This window comes from Leopardus geoffroyi, chromosome C1, assembly GCF_018350155.1.
Source record: "Leopardus geoffroyi isolate Oge1 chromosome C1, O.geoffroyi_Oge1_pat1.0, whole genome shotgun sequence".
NCBI classification, from domain to species: domain Eukaryota; kingdom Metazoa; phylum Chordata; class Mammalia; order Carnivora; family Felidae; genus Leopardus; species Leopardus geoffroyi.
The window spans coordinates 65993786-66013987 of record NC_059328.1 but is presented as its reverse complement, the minus strand read 5'-3'; the positions used below and the strand labels follow the sequence as shown (position 1 = coordinate 66013987).

At 36.9% G+C, this 20202-nt stretch overlaps 1 protein-coding gene and 1 non-coding gene across 2 annotated transcripts; both read right to left on the bottom strand.

The window, feature by feature from the left end:
• Nucleotides 1-1370: 1370 nt before the first annotated feature.
• On the bottom strand, nucleotides 1371-18637 carry IFI44L (interferon induced protein 44 like). Its single transcript, XM_045477973.1, has 9 exons — nucleotides 18477-18637; nucleotides 15622-16111; nucleotides 15046-15094; nucleotides 13851-14046; nucleotides 10263-10415; nucleotides 7110-7281; nucleotides 2676-2776; nucleotides 2183-2354; nucleotides 1371-1491 (listed from the first exon to the last, which is right to left on the bottom strand). Exons 2-9 carry the CDS (start codon nucleotides 16097-16099, stop codon nucleotides 1469-1471), a joined length of 1344 nt encoding a protein of 447 aa, XP_045333929.1. The 5' UTR covers nucleotides 16100-16111; nucleotides 18477-18637; the 3' UTR covers nucleotides 1371-1468.
• On the bottom strand, nucleotides 9059-9165 carry LOC123600099. The gene has a single exon (XR_006713476.1). It is a non-coding gene; the product is annotated as a U6 spliceosomal RNA (small nuclear RNA).
• Nucleotides 18638-20202: the final 1565 nt, after the last annotated feature.

The window sequence follows — 20202 nt, the reverse complement described above, 5'->3', positions numbered from 1 at the left end:
TTTGATACATGTATATATTGCAACTGGTTACCACAATAAGGTTAGTTAAAACATCCATTGCCTCAAATAATTACCTTTTTTGCACATGTGGTGAGAACATTTAAGATGTACTCTCCTAGCAACTTTCCAGTATAAAATACTGCACTGTTAAGTCTCTGTTTATCTCTCTTGATCTCTCCATTACTCTTCTTCCTTTCAGGGTCCCCATCTCCTTCATGAGGTATCCCACACTACCCTTCAAACAGATTAAGGAAGTTCCATCTTGAATATACTTCTGCATGTAGCAAAACCTTCCTCTGACCAGATTTTTGCTGACTCCACGTGAAGATCGATAAGTTATGGCCCTATAGTCAGTAAAGGACAATGGTGGGTCTTCAATCACCTTCAGTCTTCTACCCAATTACAGCTGTGGCTTGTTTGTATCGTGGACTACATGGAAACGAACACATACTACTCTTTGGACCCGTTGCTCCCTACGTCCATGTCGTAACCATCCCGGCTGGAACTCTTTGTTCCCAACATCGACTTCTGGCTATACTCCTCAATATCTGTCACCATCCTACTCCTCTGTCTCTTTTAAAGATACCAGCCATCTCTTGCTCTGAATCATGCTACCAAACATTCATTTGAGCACCACTTCACCTGTAGCTTTGCTTCAGGAAATAGTTGTTTTTCCACAACTATCCCTAAGGAATTCTTGCCATGAGAATACCCAGGACTTCCCAAAGAAGACAGTAATTCTGACTAAAAGTATATTTGACTACTTTAATATAGGTAACTATTGAATCAAAGCATATTCATCTGAAAAATACTAAGAAATTTGGAGAAGAGAGTTAGGGTTTTATGGAAGAAAAAACCTAAAACCTGTCTTCAGAAATTCTTTTTTTATTTATTGCTAGTCCTAACTTCACAGCTACCCAGAGGAATTTAGAATCATTTGGGAATACCTGTATAAGACAACCTTCTTGAGGTGCCTGGGTGGCTCAGTCCATTAGTGCTGGACTTTAGCTCAGGTCATGATCTCATGGTTGGTGGGTTTGAGCCCTGAGTCAGGCTCTGTGCTGACAGCTCAGAGCATGGAGCCTGTTTGGGATTCTGTCTCCCTCACTCTCTACCCCTCCCCCACTCATGCTCTTTCTCTTTCTGTCTCTCAAAAATAAATAAACATAAAAAAAATTTTTTTAAAGACAACCTTCTTATTGCCTTCCACTAGTAAGTAGCCTCATTTGATCACTCTACTTGGGAGACATGGCTAGGATGGTTTGGAATTCAATTAATGAAAATCAGGCATGAGTTCATTAAAGGAAGAAGCTTTGTTTTTGTTTGTTTGTTTGTTTGTTTTTCACTGAAATAGCACGTAAGTCCTTAAGAAATATTTGCTTTTTTTAATTCCCTTAAATTCATATCTTCATCCAGAGATAAATGAAACATTCTCCCTCCTTTATGTCCATTTCTTGTCTCTGGCATTTCATTTTCTTCCAGCCTTCCTCCCTGTAAGGAGGAAAAATTTAAGTACATGTTATCACTCTGGGGAAGTTGGGAGGGATGCATAATGGCAAACATGCTTACTCCTTGTCAGGCACTGTGCTAAACTCTGTCATACAAATGTGCGTAAAATCCAAACCCTGCTTCTTGAAGAACTCACAATCTAGGGAACTAGACATCCATGTAATCATGTTTAAACTATTATTCAATGTATTAGTACTCACATAGAGCTTTAAATACAGAGCTATAGACAAATACATAAGGAGACAGTTAATTTTGCTGGGGAGGTTTAAAAGGTGTCACAGAAATTAAAATCATAAATAGTGCAGGAATCCAGAGGGTGGTCTGCAGTGGGGCATATCTTGGCCCACCAGTGCTCAGGATTGTCCTTTCAGCTTGAGGTCCTAGAAGAAACTGTCAGTTAGATGCTGTCAGGGACCGAAGGTGAAACATGAGTGAAAGCAGAAGTCATAAAGAGGCTGTCAGCAGAGACTGACTCTAACCAGGTCATGCCAATCCAGGTTTGGGCCAAGTATCAGAATCAAAGCAATTGACGTCACATGTAGAGCTGTGACAATTTCATGGTTGTCAGGTCTAGAGCAAGCAAGTGGGCACCAGCCGTCCAATAAGGTAGAACTCAGGGATTTTCAAAAAATACCAATGCTTTATGACAAGAGTGGAAAAGGGGCCAGATTACCTGTTTCAAGAGGCAAATCCTCTAAAATGTCATCCACTATCCGTAACATCTTCCTCAGGACAAACAGGATCAGAGTGTCCTTTAAAGGGTCCAGCTCCAACTCTGATGCATAATTTTCAACCATAAAGATATTATAAATAGGAATATCTAGCATTTTGCTGACTTTTATTATCTGTGGAAAAATTAATAAGCATAACTCATATCTGAAAAAGGACTAAATTCAAATATAATTCAAGAAAGAAACTGAAAAAGCAATAGCTTGATAAATTATCTTCTGAATATAATTATAATGCAGATAATTATTATTTTAAAGTAGGACATAAACTTGAAATAATCAGGCAATTGATCCACTTCTTCATTTGCCTGTTCACATTTGTAGTGTGAACACACACACACACACACACACACACACACACACCCATACATCCCCCCCCCACACACACACACACAATATGACACTATTACAATAATTCCTGGTTAGAAATATCTTTACCTGGCTTTGGGACGTCATAGAATTATTCATGTTTAAAAAGTTGTCTTGAAGAATTTCACTGCACTTATCAATTTTAGTAAGCAAGACCACAAGTGCTGTACCTATATCAAAGAGATAAATCAGTGATTTTGTATCATAAACAGTAATGTGTCAACAAGGCAATTCAGTATGTGTGAAAGCAACTCTCTGTGGGGTGAAGATTTAGAGAATGAAATGTCCCCAGTAAATGTCAATATGGAACCTGAAGTTCTTCTAATAAGAGAAATGATCTTTTCTTCCAACGTGAGATATAATTTCTAAATGCAACTGAATTCACACTATGTTGCAATCATCTACCATTCCAAATAGTGTGTTTTAAAGTGGTAAGGTGGGGTGGGGGGCAGGGTGGTTGCTGGATATTGAAGAGCAAAAAAGACCCCAGAAAGTGAAGATTGTGTGAGAGTATTTGTAAAAACAAAGCACACTGATTTCACAGTTCTACTAAGGACTTCTTGCCCTCTCCCAATCAGCAGCTAACCGAATCAAAAGGCTTTTTACTAACACCTGCTTCCCCAGGAAAAAATATTATAAAACTAAGATTTCCAAATGCCATTCAAGAATGTCCCTGAGGTTCTTTACAAGAACTTTTAGTATTTTCCCCTTACATGAATCATATATATGAGTCATATATATGATATAGATATTCCCTCTCTACCCACTTTGTTGAGAGTTTTTATCATAAGTGGATGTTGAGCTTGTCAAATGATTTTTCTGCATCTATCGATATGATTTTATCCATCATTTTGTTAATGTAGTGTATCACATTGATTGATATGTGAATGTTGAATCATCCTTACATCTCTGGAATTAATCCCACTTGTTTATTGTATAGGATTCTTTTAATCTATCATTGAATTCAGTTTGCTAATATTTTGTTGAAGATTTTTATGTTTCTGCTTATTAGGAATATTAGCCTGTAATATTCTTTTCTTGTGGTGTTCTTGCCTGGTTTTGATATCAGGGTAATGCTGATCTTCTAAAATGAGTTTGAAAGAGTTCCCCCCTCTTCTACTTTTTGGAATAGTTTGAGAAGGATTGCTATTAATTCTTATTTGAATGTTCAGTAGAATCCACCAGTGATGCCATCTGTTTCTAGACTTTTGTCTGTTGGGAGTTTTTTGATTACTGATTCAATATCCTTCCTCATATTTGGTCTGTCAAGATTTGCTATTTCTTCATGATTCATGAAGGATACATGATTCATGAAGGATACAACAGAAGGTTGTATGCTTCTAGGAATTTATCCATTTCTCCTAATTTTGTTTGTGTATAATTGTTCATCGCAGTCTCTTATAATAATTTGTGTTACTGTGGTATCAGTTGTAATATCTCATTTCTGGTTGTGTTTATTTGGGTCTTTTTTTTTCCTGAAATTCAGTGAAAGGACTCCCACTTCTGGACCAAATGGAGCCAATATACATTTCCCTATTCTTCCTTCTAAATACAATTAGAAACACTAGACATTATTTATAAATCAAACACAAACATTGAAATGTGGAGAGAATAACAAAATAACAGAAATTGGCTAAGGACCACAGGATCCAACAAAAAATATGGTGGTGAGTTCTCTAGGCTTTCTTTTTACTTCAAATAGCCTATATTGGCTGCTGGAGAAGTGCACAACTAAGGAATGCTAGTTGAAACTGGTGAAAAGAAAGGGAAAAAAAGGAACAAAAGGGAAAAAGAGGGAAGGGAAGGAAGGGAAGGGAAGGGAAGGGAAGGGAAGGGAAGGGAAGGGAAGGGAAGGGAAGGGAAGGGGTCCCTCCCCTCTAAAAACCAGAAAAAAGAAAGCTAATTATATCCAAATCAAGAAGATGAAAGAAACCCTAAGGAGCAGAAATCAAAGAACAAACTAAAAACAGAAAAACAATTTAAAACATAAATGAAAAAAAAACATGGTTCCTTGAAAAGAACAATAAAATTGACAAACCTTTAGAAATAGTGACAAAGAAAAACAAAAGAAAAGACACAAATCACCAATATCAGGAAGGTCACAGAGATATCCCTACAGACCCTACAGATGTAAAATGAATAATAAGGAAATGCTATGAACAATTCTATCCACATAAATTTGACAACTTAGATGGAATGAAATGAACTAAAGTCTACAAAGTATCCCAACTCACCTAATATGACATAGATTAATAGCTTGATAACTATTTTAAAATTAAATTTTTGGTTTTTTAAAAACCCCTGAAAAAGAAATCTCCAGACTCAGATGATTTCAATGGAAAACTCTACCAAACATTTAAAGAGAAATTAACACCAATTCTTCACAATCCTTTCAAGAAAATGGAAGAGGAACACTTCCCAACTCATTTTATGAAGCCAGTGTTACCCTGACACCAAAACCTGACAAAGCATCAGGAAAAAAAAATACGAATCAATATCCTTCATTAATTTTTAATAAAATATTATCAAATAGGATTTGGCAATATATGAAAAAAATATGTTTCATAATACATGGGATTTATTCTAAGGAGAAAAGACTGGCTCAAGATTCAAAAATCAATGTAACCCATCATATTAAGAAGATAAAGAGGAAAAATTTTTCATGATTATATCAATCTATGGAGAAAAATTATTTGATAAAATTCAACATCCATTCAGGACAAGAAGGAAAAAAAACTCAGAAAACTGGGAATAAAGAACCTCCTCAAATTGACAAAGCACAACTGTAAAAAAAAAAAAAAAAGATATATATATATATATATATATATATATGGCTAACATCATAATGGTGAAACACTGAATACTTTCCCCATAAGATCAAAACACCACAAGGGTATGTGCTCTCACCACTGTTATTCAACACAGTACTGGAACTTCTAGCCAGAAAAATATGACAAGAAATGGAAATAAAAGGCATACAGATTAAAAACAAAATTATCCCTATTTAAGATGGTATGAAAATCCCAAGGAACAAAAAAAAAAACTTTTGTAGAACTAATAGGTGAGTTCAGCAAGGTCACAAGAAACAAGATTGACATACAAAATTCTATTGTAAATTGATGTACCAGGAATAAGCATCTGGAAGCCAAAATTCAAATATGATATCATTTTTAAAAAATTAAATACATAGGTATAAATTTAATAAACCACATGCAGGACTTGAATGTTAAAAACTGTGGAGAACTTGTGAAAGAAATCAAAGATCTCAATAAATGGAGAGACATATTATGTTCATGGATTGGAAGACTCAGCAGAGTAAAGATGTCAATTCTCCCCAAAATTTATACATGTGGTTAATATAATTATACATGTGGTTAATGTAATGTAATTACAAGCAAGATTTTTTGTAGAAATAGACAAAGTAATTATAAAATTCCCATGGAGGATGAGTTAAAGATGGCAACATAGGAAGACCCTGACCTCATTTCTGCCTATGGACACAACAAATTTACAGCTATGTATGGAATCACTGTCCTCTGAAAAGGACCTAAGAACTAGATGACTAGCATGTCCACAACAAAAAAACACAAAAGTAGTGCATCCAGAAGGGTATGAGAGGCAGAGACACTGCCCAGGATCCCACTCCAGATGCAGTGACCTCACAATCAGGTGGGATCCAAAAAAATACAAACTCTTTCTCAAGGGAATGAAGGGACTGTGCCCCACATCAGGCACCCCAATGCTAGGGGCTGACACCAGAAAGACAAAATGTCTGGTCTTGAAAAACAATGGGGATTAAGACCAGGGGAATCACAGAATTATAAACAACACAGATCCCAATCTTAAAGGGCCCCACGCAAACCCAGTCGCCCTGACATCCAGTGAGAAAGCAACAGACTGAAAAGCACCCAGACCATAAATGAGGGTGACTCACTTAACTACTTTTAAATCTACAAATGTGATAAAACAACACAGGGCTACACACACACACACACACACACACACACACACACAACAGTGGCAATTTTCTGGTTTTGATCTTCCTGGTCAGGTCAAGTAATATGAGGAGGTGACTTGCCTATCAAGCCACTGGAAAATCACACGTGACAAAAAAATATGTAAATGATCTCTGTCTGCTGTTGCCAGTAACCAATCTAGGACTCAGGAAATTCGGTAAAGGGTCCATAGGACCTCTCTGTATGCTCGTTGCAATTTCCTGTGAATCTATAATTATTTCAAAATAAAAGGTGTTTTAATTTTTTTAATGTTTTAATTTATTTTTGAGAGACAGAGAGAGACAGAGCACGAGTGGGGAAGGGGCAGAGGGAGACAGAATTTAAAGCAAGCTCCAGGCTCTGAGCTGTCAGCACAGAGCCTGACTTGGGGCTCAAACATACAAACTGCAAGATCATGACCTGAGCGGAAGTCGAACACTTACCCAACTGAGCCACCCAAGTGCCCCTCAAAATACAAGTTTCTTTTACTAAGGACAATGAGACTCACCACAGTTTAAGACCTCTTTTTGAACTTCTTTGAACTTTGCCACCTCCTTAGAGGTGATAGAACTGATAGAGTTGATATCTAAGACATAGGCCACACAGTGAATCTTGTCCTTCAGTGACGGAGAGGCGATGAACATAGGATGGTCTGGCGTAATTGATTTATGGGGGCTAAACTGTTATAGAAACATAAGGTAACATTTAGAGAGTCTTTGCTGACTTCATTAAAACACATCCATGCTTGAAATGCGACTACCACTAACCTCCAACCCAAAACTTTCCTCCCCCTAGCCACTTTTTCCCCAGGTTAATTAGTAATCCCCCTTCCATACTTCCTCTCCACTATGAGTGTAATGTTATTATATCTTTCGTATAGAAAAACCACTTCATTGTTTTGGCAAAAATTATAAGTATGCATACTTTACATTATCCATAATGGAACTATTTCAGAAAAATGCAAACAATGTTTGTTTATTCAACGTTTATTTATTTTTGGGACAGAGAGAGACAGAGCATGAACGGGGGAGGGGCAGAGAGAGAGGAAGACACAGAATCGGAAACAGGCTCCAGGCTCTGAGCCATCAGCCCAGAGCCCGACGCGGGGCTCGAACTCACGGACCGCGAGATCGTGACCTGGCTGAAGTCGGACGCTTAACCGACTGCGCCACCCAGGCGCCCCACAATGTTTGTTTAAAAAGTTAACTTCAGAGGCTCCTGGGTCACTCAGCTAGGTGAGTGTTCCACTCTTGATTTCAGCTCAGGTCATAATCTCACGGTCTTTTAGGTGGAGCCCCACAGTTGGGCTCCACACTGACAGGATGGAGCCTGCTTGGGATTCTCTCTCTCTCCTTCTCCCTCTGCTCCTTCCCTACTCCTGTGTGCACGAGTGCTCACGCACACACGCTCTCTCTCAAAATAAATAAATAAATTTATTTTTTAAAAAGCTAATTTCAAATCCCAGTCTCCAGGAAAAAAAAAAAAATGACCATTGACATTGGTTACACATCATTTAAGACTTTAAACATTTTTCATACTTAAATGGACTAATGAATAGAGGAGAAAAACGGAGGGGGGATGGGAAATGCCATTTAAAATAAAATGCCATAGGGGGCACCTGGGTGGCTCAGTCCATTAAGCCTCAGACTTCAGCTCAGGTCATGATCTTGCCAAGTTTGTGAGTTCGACCCCTACATCAGGCTCTCTGCTGTCAACACCAAACCTGCTTCAGATCCTCTGTCTCCCTGTCTCTGCCACTCCCCTGCTCACACACTCTCTCAGAAATAAAATAAACATTCAAAATAAAATAAAATAAAATAAAATAAAATAAAATAAAATGCTATAGGAGTGCTTGTTCAGCTCAGTCAGAAGAGCATGAAATTAGGGGTGCCTGTGTGGCTTAGTCAGTTCAGCATCTGACTTCAGCTCAGGTCAGGATCTCACAGCTCATGAGTTCGAGCCCCACATCAGGCTCTGTGCTGACATCTCAGAGCTGGAGTCTGCTTCAGATTTTGTGTCTTCGTCTCTCTCTCTCTGCCCCTCCCCAGCTCGAGCTCTGTCTCTCTCTCTCAAAACTAAATAAACATTTAAAAAAAAAAAAAAAAGAGCACACAACTTGATCTCAGGGTCATGAGTTCGAGCCCCATGTTGGATGTAAAGATTACTAAAAAAAAATAAATTAAAAAAAAATAAAATAACATAATTTCTTTAATTTTACAGAAGAAAAAGAAACTAAAGAGAAACAGAAGAAAAATCCCAAATTCCAAGTTAACATCTTCATACCAAGAATGATAATCTTTCTAGGATTAAGAAAATAGATTTAAAAGTACAGTACGGGGCTAGGTTCATTATTTTTTTTTTCGAATAATATCAAATAACTTTATTTCCCTCTGTGCTTTTCTAGTAATATTTTTTCAATATGTGAAATTTATTGTCAAATTGGTTTCCATACAACAAAAAAATATGGAATGTTTCACGGATTTGCGTGTCATCCTTGCGCAGGGGCCATGCTAATCTTCTCTGTATCGTTCCAATTTTAGTATATGTGCTGCCGAAGCGAGCACAGGTTCATTATTTTTTAACTGTATGTTTCAATGCTGAACTGAGTAGATTGCGTCTCTGTTGTGAAAAACGAAGGTGTTAGTAGGCTCACAAGTTCTCCAATCTCTCTGCTCTGTTCTACCTCCTTATAACTTATGTCTCCGTAAATTGTGAGGATGAGAATTACGTTCCTAGTTAACTATGTGTTTCAAATAGCATAGCATCTGTAACAAAATAGGTTTTTAATAATTTTTTTTTTTAATATATGAGTCCATAGTTAAGGTTTCCAATCAAGCACAACTGAGCGGCAACAGAAGTCACGTTTAGAAATTGAGGCTGATTGTATCACACCCAATGCCTAAAAGAAAGGTGATAATAATGGTTGACTTTTTGAGCATTTAAAGTACATTCTCTCATTTATCTTTGCAGGCACTCTACCAAATGGGCTTTATTATTACCTACATTTCACACATAAAAAAGTAAGACTTGCAGAGACATATATGTAACTTCATTATGAGTACACATCTAATTAGTGGCAAAGCCAACCTTTGGATGTAGGTATTTAGGTAGCATTTAAGTGGTGAAACGTAAGTACTTATAGTATAACAATATCACACTTAAACAAAAAGTGGTTAAATGTTCCAATATTTTGTCTAAGTGATCAAAAAAGTGCATGAGGTTAAACTATTACTTTTCTACTTATTTTACATTATTGTAAAGAGTGATATAGGAACAATCTTTTCCTGAACGTTTTCTGAAATTTTTATGAGTAAAATACTGCTTTTGACTGTATTTCTTTCTTTCTTTCTTTTTGAGATTACCTTATTTTTTTAAGTAATCTTTGTGCCCAGTGTGGGGCTCAAAATCATGACCCTGAGTTCAAGAGTCTTAAGTTCTACCAACTGAACCAATCAGGCACCCCAGCCTGTATTTTTTAATGCCATAGAAAATAAGTTCCTCTACTTTACTTATATGAATATTTATTCATTTAAAAGTAGAGTAGTGTTGGTTGATGTTGAAAATACCTTATAACAGTTGAAATTGCCTTATAGGGTAAAAATTTAACAAAGAGCATTAATGGAAATGATTTGAAAGGTTTTCAAGATTGGAGAATTCTTACCTCATACCTGTCTGGCACACAGCCTTTTAAGATGTGGGGTATATCATCCACACACAATCCTACTCCCTCTTCCTCATGTAGCCCCATGGAGTCACACAACATAAATGGCAAATATTTGCCATCTTTCCCATCTTTAACGGAATAAATCCTATACTATAAAACAAAGTATATCAAATGTAAAAATTCGTTCTTCAACAAGCATTCAAGACATGACAATAGGAAGAACACAGGGTGGTTAATATCTAACACTGTGGTCCTCAAACATTTTAGTCTCAGGATCACCTGATACTCTTAAAAATTACTGAGAATCTCAAAGAGATCTTTATTTATGTAGATCATATCTACTGACATTTAACATACTAGAAACTGAAACTGAAATAATTTTAAGTATTTCTTAAATCATTTTAAAATACAATTATGAATTTATTGCATGTTAACCCAAATAACATTTTTACAAAAAAAATACTTTCCAAAAAAATATTAAAAACAGCAGGATCAATTTACTTTTTACAATGCTCTTTAGTATCTGGATTAATAGAAGATAGCAGGATTCTCATACCTGCCTCTGAATTCAGTCTTTTGTGATAGATCATTTTGGTTGAAGTATATGAAGAAAACCTAGTCTCACGTGTATATATGTAGTAAGAAAAGGAGAGAGTATTTAATTTAACAGCTTTCAGAAAATTGTGGATATTCCTCATTAATAATGCATCAAAGCTCAACAAGTGATCATTTCTCAAAGGTCAGCTGTAATGTGGAATCTGTGATATTTTCATACTCAGTTACATTAAATTCATTGATCTATCCTACACTTTGAATACACTTTGTATCCATGCATGGCTTAGTAACCCAATGCATTTGTTTATTTGAAAATATTGGTTCACTGGCTTACCTAGATCTTCCAAATATTGGCACATTTCCCTGGACAATATTAAAACACCATACTTTTTACTAGCACCGCTAATCTTACCAGATAAGTCTTTAAGTCTTAGGAAGTTATGAAGCTCAAAATGGTGGATACAAGCTGCTCAAAGTTCTAATTTTCTTTAAAACTCAAATGTTACCATTGGCAACAAACATCGTTGCTTGGTTGTTTTTCTTGAAGTGATATGCTCAGTTAGTGCATTTTCCATGAATTTCTACTGAATAGCTACGTATGAATAAGCAAGCCTGCCAATTGTCTTCTCAATTACAAATGATGTTACCTGAGAAAAGTTCAGCTCACAACTCAATTGCACCAGTGTCTTTGCTCAGCAACCACCACATTTTGGCATGCCTTAGAAACCCTTTATAGGTACTTCCCATTTCATCACACAAAATATTAAAATAATGTGTTCTCAAAAGCTGAGTTTAAATAAAATCCATGTTACTTATTCATCAGTTACATTCTTAAGTGAAAGCATTTTGTTTGTTTTTCCTGCAAGCTGAGTGGTAGAAAGGAATACAATGATTACTAACAGTGTTTGGTGCCATTACTTGATTTGTGCAAAGGCGCCAGGCAACAAATAAAACTACATTTGTATGATAAGTTCAAACGTCCATACCCTCCAAAAAGCAAAACCATCTTAGTATTATTATGAAAATAATGTTAAACTCACAGACCCCATAAAATTCTCTCAGGGACACTCAGGGGTCTACAAACCTCACCTTGGGAAGCTCTGCTTTAACAAATCGTCTTTCCTTAATAAACACACTCAATCTGATACCAAGAGTATTTCTCGGAACTCTGAAAAATTTTATTGGTCAAATATACTTCCAAATAGGCACAACTATGGAAGATTTAGGCAGAATCACAAAGAAAAATGCTAACTCCGAGATACCAAACAACTTGAATCACAATTCTCCCATTCCCAACCAGGAAGCAGAGAACCCCTCTATGACCTATAGTAATCTGTAATGAAGTCAAAAGCTCCCATTGGTCCATAAGTCCAATGCCTAGGAGCAATACCACTGGATATTTTGATCTAAGTAAACGGGACTTTACTGGTGCCTCCACCGGAAAGGAATTACACAAAGCAGTAGAGTCACGTACTTAAAGTGCATTGTGTAATTTTAGTATCAGTAGGCACATTCATAGTTTTCATTAATCTGTTTCCTTCACAAATTGAGTTCTTCAAAGAGAAGGGTCCCTGAGCAATAAACTCCTGCTTCCTTGGGACGCCCGTGTGTCTCAGTCAGTTAAGCATCTGATTCTTAATTTGGGCTCGGGTCATGATCTCAAGGTTGGTGAGACTGAGCTCTGCCTCAGGCTCTGCACTGCCAGCACAGAGCCTGCTTGAGATCTTTCTCTCTCTCTCTCTCTCTCTCTCTCTCTCCTTTCCTCTCTTCTCTCTCTCTCTCAAAATAAGAAATAAATCATTTAAAAAATACATTCTGTTTCCTTGATAAATATTCTGTCCTGTATTCCTTCAGTTTATATAGTAGTATTTGCATTTCATTTGGACTTCAGGATCTACATCTTCTCTTAAAGTAATGTGAAAAGGAAGGAGATGAATCCTGTCCTGGTGAGTACCTCTACTACAGCACCTATCACAGTGAATAGTACTTATTTGTTTATTATCTACATTGAAATCCCTGAGTAATAAGACCAATTTTTTGTATTTAGGTCTTTACCGCCAACACAGTATTTAACAGAAACATTTCCATCAATGCTTAATGTATTGAACTGCTGTTGCCGTATCTTGCTTTGGCTTTTGAGGCTAGACTAATACATCAAGATAAAGCCAGCCAAGTAGATAGAATCTAGCCAACCTCAAGAAATAAAATGTGTTTCTTGAAAATCATAGAAAATGCTTTCAGTTATTAAATGTGACACAAAACTAAAATGAGCCACGTCTGTCCGATGCAAAATTTTGTACTGACGGTGCACAGCACATTTCCAATCAGAAGATAACAATATTAGGTTGTAGCAATCACGGAAAAATACAGTTTGATTAGGAAATGTCCTATTCATTCCCCTTAATTTTTTTGTTTGATTGTATAACATTGAGAAGCACAGAATGGGAGAAAGTTTTTCCACAATAATTTGTAGGTCTTTGGAATAACAGTTTTAAAACTGGTATCAGTACTCCTATTTGTTTACAAATAGGATTGTGTTCACAGGAGCACTGATAGATTTACCCTTTGAAGGTTGACTCACCAAAGTGAGTTGTTGCCTTGCTTTTCATGATCATTTCTGATAAAATGGTTTTGTAAAATGGAAAAGTGTTTCATTATTTTATTACAAAAAAAAGAGAAAAGAATTTCAATCCAGGTAAAACCATACGGGACATAAGTAAAAACACATTTCTAATATAACAGACAAACACTTACACAAAGTTTTTTTAAATGTTAGGGTTGTATTCTACAAGTTTAAGCATTCTAAATATAAGTGCTTCTTGTGTGCATAAAAATGAAAAGCCTCTCAGTAAAACACAACTCAATGGAGGCAATTCAGATTCAACTTTTACTCCTGTTTTACATTTGATTTAGCATTTAATTGCTTGTAGGTGAGAAGGTTAACATTCCTAGAGAATGGCAAAGAAATGAACAAATCTAATAATTGTAATCAATAAAACAAAACCCTCAGGAAATCCTTGAGGAACTTACCTGTTCAGTAATGCTGGTGTCATCAGACCCCACTATGGCTTGCCGAGTCAGACGGCCTTGGAAAACAGACTTCACTGAATTGATAAAACTAGACTTTCCAGATCCAACTGGACCCAGCAAGAGAATACAAATTTCTGAAATCAAGTCTACTTTGGGCTTGAAGGCTCTGAGCTCTGCTAGAAGCCGATTCCTCTGCCTGTGAAATAACATGCAGAACTTAAAACAGCCACACCCCCAGAGGAACAACAGCACAATTCTCCTGGACCTTCTTTCCTTCCTTTTACAAATATGTTGTAATTACTTATGTATTATTTGGGTATTAATGCCCATCTCTCATCTGATGTGAAATGGTCTATGGTTACACATTTTGTGCTTGAAGAAAATGCATTTATCTATATCTTAATAAAGCTAAACATTAACCAGCAACCAAATCACTGTTAAACTATTAGCCTTGACAACACAAGTCAGAGAAATATCATATTAGCCTTGACAACACAAGTCAGAGAAATATCAGCAACACTGAAGATGTGTGTTATTTCAGTAATAATATTATATTAAGGAGAAGTAAAATATATACAATACAGATATTTATAAATTGGGGAAAGGAGGTTTGCTTTTATTTATTTTTTATTTTTTTAATGTTTATTTATTTTTGAGACAGAGAGAGACAGAGCATGAATGGGGGAGGGTCAGAGAGAGGGAGACACAGAATCTGAAACAGGCTCCAGGCTCTGAGCTGTCAGCACAGAGCCCGACGCGGGGCTTGAACTCATGAACTGCGAGATCATGACCTGAGCCGAAGTCGGACGCTTAACCGACTGAGCCACCTAGGTGCCCCGGAGGTTTGCTTTTAAAACTTACTGAAATTCCCCCAAAACTTTATTCCCAAGGAAAGGCTTCAAAGGAATTATCTGAAATAGTCATCTAGAAATTTCTGTCTGGAAAACTTTGGATCTAGCCAGCTCAAGTGAAAAAGAAAGTCAAATTGCTGTCAGGTAGATTTTTAAAGGTTCACAGTTGGTAGTCATTCTATTTTTGCTGTTGCTGTAAGTTGCCTCAAACATATTATTTAAATAATATTATAATTCATTTTTATCACCCAAGTTATATTTTTTTTATTTTATTATTTAATTTCCAATGTCATTTATAGAAGTGTTCTAAATAAAGTGAGTAATAGTCCAAAAACCTAACTTACTTTGAGGCTCTTGTTACCTTGCGCATATAGGTTGTATCATCCTTAATTCCTGTAGGAAATAAACATAGCATAATAAGGTTTTCAACTTGTCTTGCTAAATATGCCAAGTCAACCTTTTCAGTGGGGCAGCGAGTCTGCTTATATAAACCAGGGCCGAGCTGTCCAGTTAGGAGTTAGTGTTGGTAACCTAGTGAAGAGAGAAAGGAAAATTACCCCCCTTCTAGGGAGGATAATTAACTCACTCTGCAAACTCTCACATAAGTATACCCAGAGGTCCTAGAGCTGACCCAAAAGGGGTCATATATCAAAACAAACCCCCGCTATCACTCACTTTCCATCTCCATCTCTCCACTTCCACTCCTCAACTGACTCTGTTCAAAGCTGTCTACACCTTCTGGGTAATACATCATAACCTTTATGCTTCCCAGGTTACATTTTGAAGTTTATGAAACAGTAATTTGATGGCATGAAACCTGACTGTTCCTCTCATTTATCCTTGTTCTTGTAGCTCAGTGATGACCAACAAATACAAAGAAAGACTAGAACCAGAATGTAGGATTATCTCATTCAACATACCTTCAACTCGAAAGACTTCATTTTCCAAATAAGTGAGGTCAGAGGAGATATGTACTCCTAATTCAGAGCTTAACGAAGGATGTATAGAAAGTTTGGTTTTGCTTGAATCTATACAGAACATCTCTTGATCAAAGGAACAAAATGTCAGTTGCCCAGAAGCAATTTTCACTTCTGCCTCTAGAACTGCAATTGCCATTTCTGTAGCTTTATTCCTTTGAAACGAAAAACAGAAGGAGGGGATTGGCTCTCTAAACACTTTACCTGGTTCAGGATAATGCCCAGGTATAAAGACCCCAATAATATTATTATAAAAGTAAAGAATTGTTATAGTAGATCCCTGAAGCTGGCACCTATCAAGCAAACTAAAATTTGTATGTCCATGGACACTAGACTTATGAAGAAGTCTCAAGGAAACATTTCCAAGCAGCTTTTGCAGACTTTTCTCCTCATTCCATGTCAATCTCGTTGTCACTGCCATGATTTTCTGTATCTGATAGAAAAACAATAATAGGTTGAGAGACTAGTTAGTATACCACAGTGGCTTAAAGTACAGATTTCTGCTTCTTCTAGTTCCAGTGAGTTATTTTTTTCTCCGACCCAATTAAAACATGTTGGTTGGATTACAATGTAAAAAAACAAAAAAAAAAAAAAAAACAAAAACAAAACAAAACACACACACACAAAAAAACCAGAGATAGAACAATAGTAGGTAGATATGAAAAAAAAAAACAGATAATTTAGAAATAAAAAATATCATTAAAATATCATTAAATTTTTTAAGTCAGTAGACAAATGGGCAACTAAATAAAGAATAAAGTAAAATTAAAATTAATAAATTAGAACACGGGTCAGCTAACTTTTACTTAATGACAGATGTATTTTAGGCTTTGTGGAACATATAATCTCTGCCATAATTAACTCAACATTGCCAATGTAATGCAAAAACATAGATGATATGTAAACAAATGGACATGATTATGTTCCAATAAGGTTTTTTTTTTACAAAAACAAGTGGGTGGTACACAGGTCATGGTTTGCCAGCCCATGAATTAGAAGATAGGAAAGGGGAATTTATACATAAAACAGTTCACAGAGCAAGAAATTGAAATATGAGAGGAGTTAATAGACATGGAGGTCCCACAGTGGCAGGATAGACCATGAGTCATCATGCCAATTCTTTCAATTCTTTCAAAAACTAGAACACAGGTTAAACTGTAAACATATATATTTGAAAGCATTGAAGAGATAACAAAGGAGTGAAACTATGTCATTGGCTAAGATTTGGAAAAGAAGTGAAGACGGAGAGGGAAGCTTGGCATTTGGGAGCACGTTTCCCTGAGGAGCGTCTGTGAACTTTAGAAGAGGTGCCTGAGATGCTCAGAAGTTAGGCAAAACTTTTGTTAGACTCACAGAGCTAGGGGAATATAGTGCAAAAAAGAGGGTGCGTTGGCAATCTTCCTCCCGAGCTGCGGGCAAGGATTCTGAAGTGCTACAGGGAAGAAAAAAGGGTGGCCTAAAAATGTACAGACTTAATTCCGTCTCCTGGTAATTTCAGTCTCTGAGTGGGTTCACATACATGAAGATTGCCTGTGCCTCTAGTTGTAAGGCAGGAGCAAAAACAAATCTTGTCTGGATGAAGCGAACATTTTTCTAGCTTCAAACTATCCCCACAATGTTTTTAGATTTAGTGACTCACATTCATCAGAAACACAAAGCAGGAAATGAAACAACATGATAGAAAACCAAGAGAAAAAGCAAAATACAGAAATAAAGCCATACTCTTTATTAATTTGTTTTGTTTTTCTAGATTCCACACATAAGGGAAATCAGATGGCACTTTTCTTTCTGACTTATTTCACGTACCATAATACCCTCTAGATCTATCCATGCTGTTGCAAATGGCTTATCTCATCTCTTTTTATGGCTGAGTAATATTCCACAGTGTGTGTGTGTGTGTGTGTGTGTGTGTGTGTGTGTGTGTACCTCACATCTAATGGAAAAACTGTCTCTAATGGAAAAGTAGTCAAAGTATATGAAGACATTCACAGATGAGGTAACTCAAATCAACTATAAACACATGAAAAAAATGTTCAACTGTTCTAGAAAGAGAGCTGTAAATTAAACAATAATGAGATAGCAGTTTACATCCAACAAGGGGCCAGCAATACCAAGTTGACCCAAATATGGAGATTCAGTAATATTCACATTGTTTTGATGGACATATATCATTTAGAGGAGCAAGCATATTCATGGCAGCTTTGTTTAGGATAAATTAGAAGCCTGGATATACAAATTTTGGCATATTCACACAATGAAATACTAAAGAGCACTGAAGTGACTGAACTAGGCCTATTTGTATCAACCTTAATAAAGCTCAAAAGACTAAGCAAGTTGAGAACAATACACTTAGTATGATAGCATTCATATAAACTGTTAACACAAAGCAATACTAGAGATCATGTTCAGATACAGAGGTATATGTGGCAAAAGCACAAAAACAAGCACAACAATAATTATATCGCAATCTGGATAATATTTCCCTCTGGCAAGGAAGGGAAGAGAAAGGAGTATAGGAGAGATTCACAGGTAACTTCAACACTAATGCTTTTGTTTTTTCAGGAGGAAAAAACTACTCTAATTAGATAAATCATCTTAAGAATCTGATAGAACTTACTCTCCAGCATTCCCTGTATTTAAAATTTTCATTAAAAAACACAACAAATGAAAGAGAAAAGTATGATCATTAGCAGCCATTAGCAGCCATTTCACTCTGAAATTCATTTTCAAAGAAAGGAAAACAGGCAATTTTCTTTACACACAGCTAGGAAGCCTCAGATGGCAAAAAAATCACTTGCCTGGTTTTAAGAGTTGGATGAAGCTTAAATGTAGTCTTAGCTGGATCCAGCAGCCACAGTTTGGAGACAGAAGGTTCTGCCGAGATCTGTGGCATCTGTGTTTGAAAGAAAGGAAAGTGAAACTCAGCAGCAGTCAGTGGCCAGCATGAGAACGTCATTATGTTTCTTTTTCCTTGTTAGAGAGGAAGAGACAGAGAAAAGGAAAAAGAAACTAAGATTTCTGCCAAACCCATGAGAAAGATCTTTGGTCCCCTCTGTAGCCCACATGTAGGCACTCAGGAAATGATAATTAATAAAAACTGCAATAAAACCAATAGCCAACATTTCTGCACATTTTACTATGTGCTTGGCACTGTGCAACTGCTCGCATTTCCTAGTGTCTTCTCCAAACACGGTAAACACTCTTAGTATCTTTATTTCTCAAAGTATGCAAATGAAACTTAAGTATGCAAGTTAATTCAGCTAACAGAGCGGCAGCACTGGCTGGTATTTAAAACCATCTTTCTAGGGGCGCCTGGGTGGCGCAGTCGGTTAAGCGTCCGACTTCAGCCAGGTCACGATCTCGCGGTCCGGGAGTTCGAGCCCCGCGTCAGGCTCTGGGCTGATGGCTCAGAGCCTGGAGCCTGTTTCCGATTCTGTGTCTCCCTCGCTCTCTGCCCCTCCCCCGTTCATGCTCTGTCTCTCTCTGTCCCAAAAATAAATAAACGTTGAATAAAACCATCTTTCTACACTGGAACACACAGATGAAAATTTGGCTCTTCCCTAATTCATTTATAAGGCAATGCACAGCTTCTTTTCCCATTTACACATTCAGTCATTCAACAAGGGCTTAGACCCTGGAGAAGGATAATGCTGAGTAAGATAAAAATAGTGCCCTCAAATCGTATGCTGTGCAATCAGGGAGATGGTCAGGTACACAGACAGGTATATTAGTGTTGCAAATGCTGCAAGAGGAGTAAAAACAAGATCCCCTGGGGACCGGAGTGACAGTGGCCTCACCCAGCCTTAGGGCACTAGTAAAAGCTAGCAAAGCAAAGTTCAGACTGAGACATGAAGTTATAGTCAGGAAGAAACTTCCTTCTTTTCCTCCAAGGTTTTTCCAGCTGGTTTGGGAATTAAACTGAAGGGAGACAGATTGACAGAAGGAAAAAACAAAGTTTTATTATTATTATGGAGGCCCAATAATAAAATTGAGACTCAAAGAAATGACAAAACAGGCAGTTTTTATACAATTTAGACAAAAAGACAATCAATTTGCGAGAACTCGATGGGCTAAAGAAAACAGATGTTTGGGAACTTTAATTAGTAAGGAATTCTAAGTGGAATTTGGGCCAGGTAGATAGAGATTGGTAAACATACATACACATACCAAGGTTTATTTCTTCTGCTTTCTTGACTTTAAAGTCCTTATCTCTGGTGATAAGGATGTCTTTTTACTTCTTAGTACAGGGAGGATATTTTTTCATAGGAGAGGTTTATTTTCTGCTTTCAGGGGGTCAGAGGTCTAAGGGTGTAAGTGTCCTTACACCAGCTATTTCGCAAGTAGCTTCAATTCAAAATAATCAGTATGTCATTGTGGTACATTTGGGGGCAGCCCACCGGGGGCCCCTACGAAGTCCAAGAAAGAAGTGAAGCAAGAGAAAGTGTAGTGTCCTCAGGGGCCCCCCACACATTTCTCGTGGCTGGAATGGATTGAACTGCATCGAACTGGCAGGCAATGAGGCAA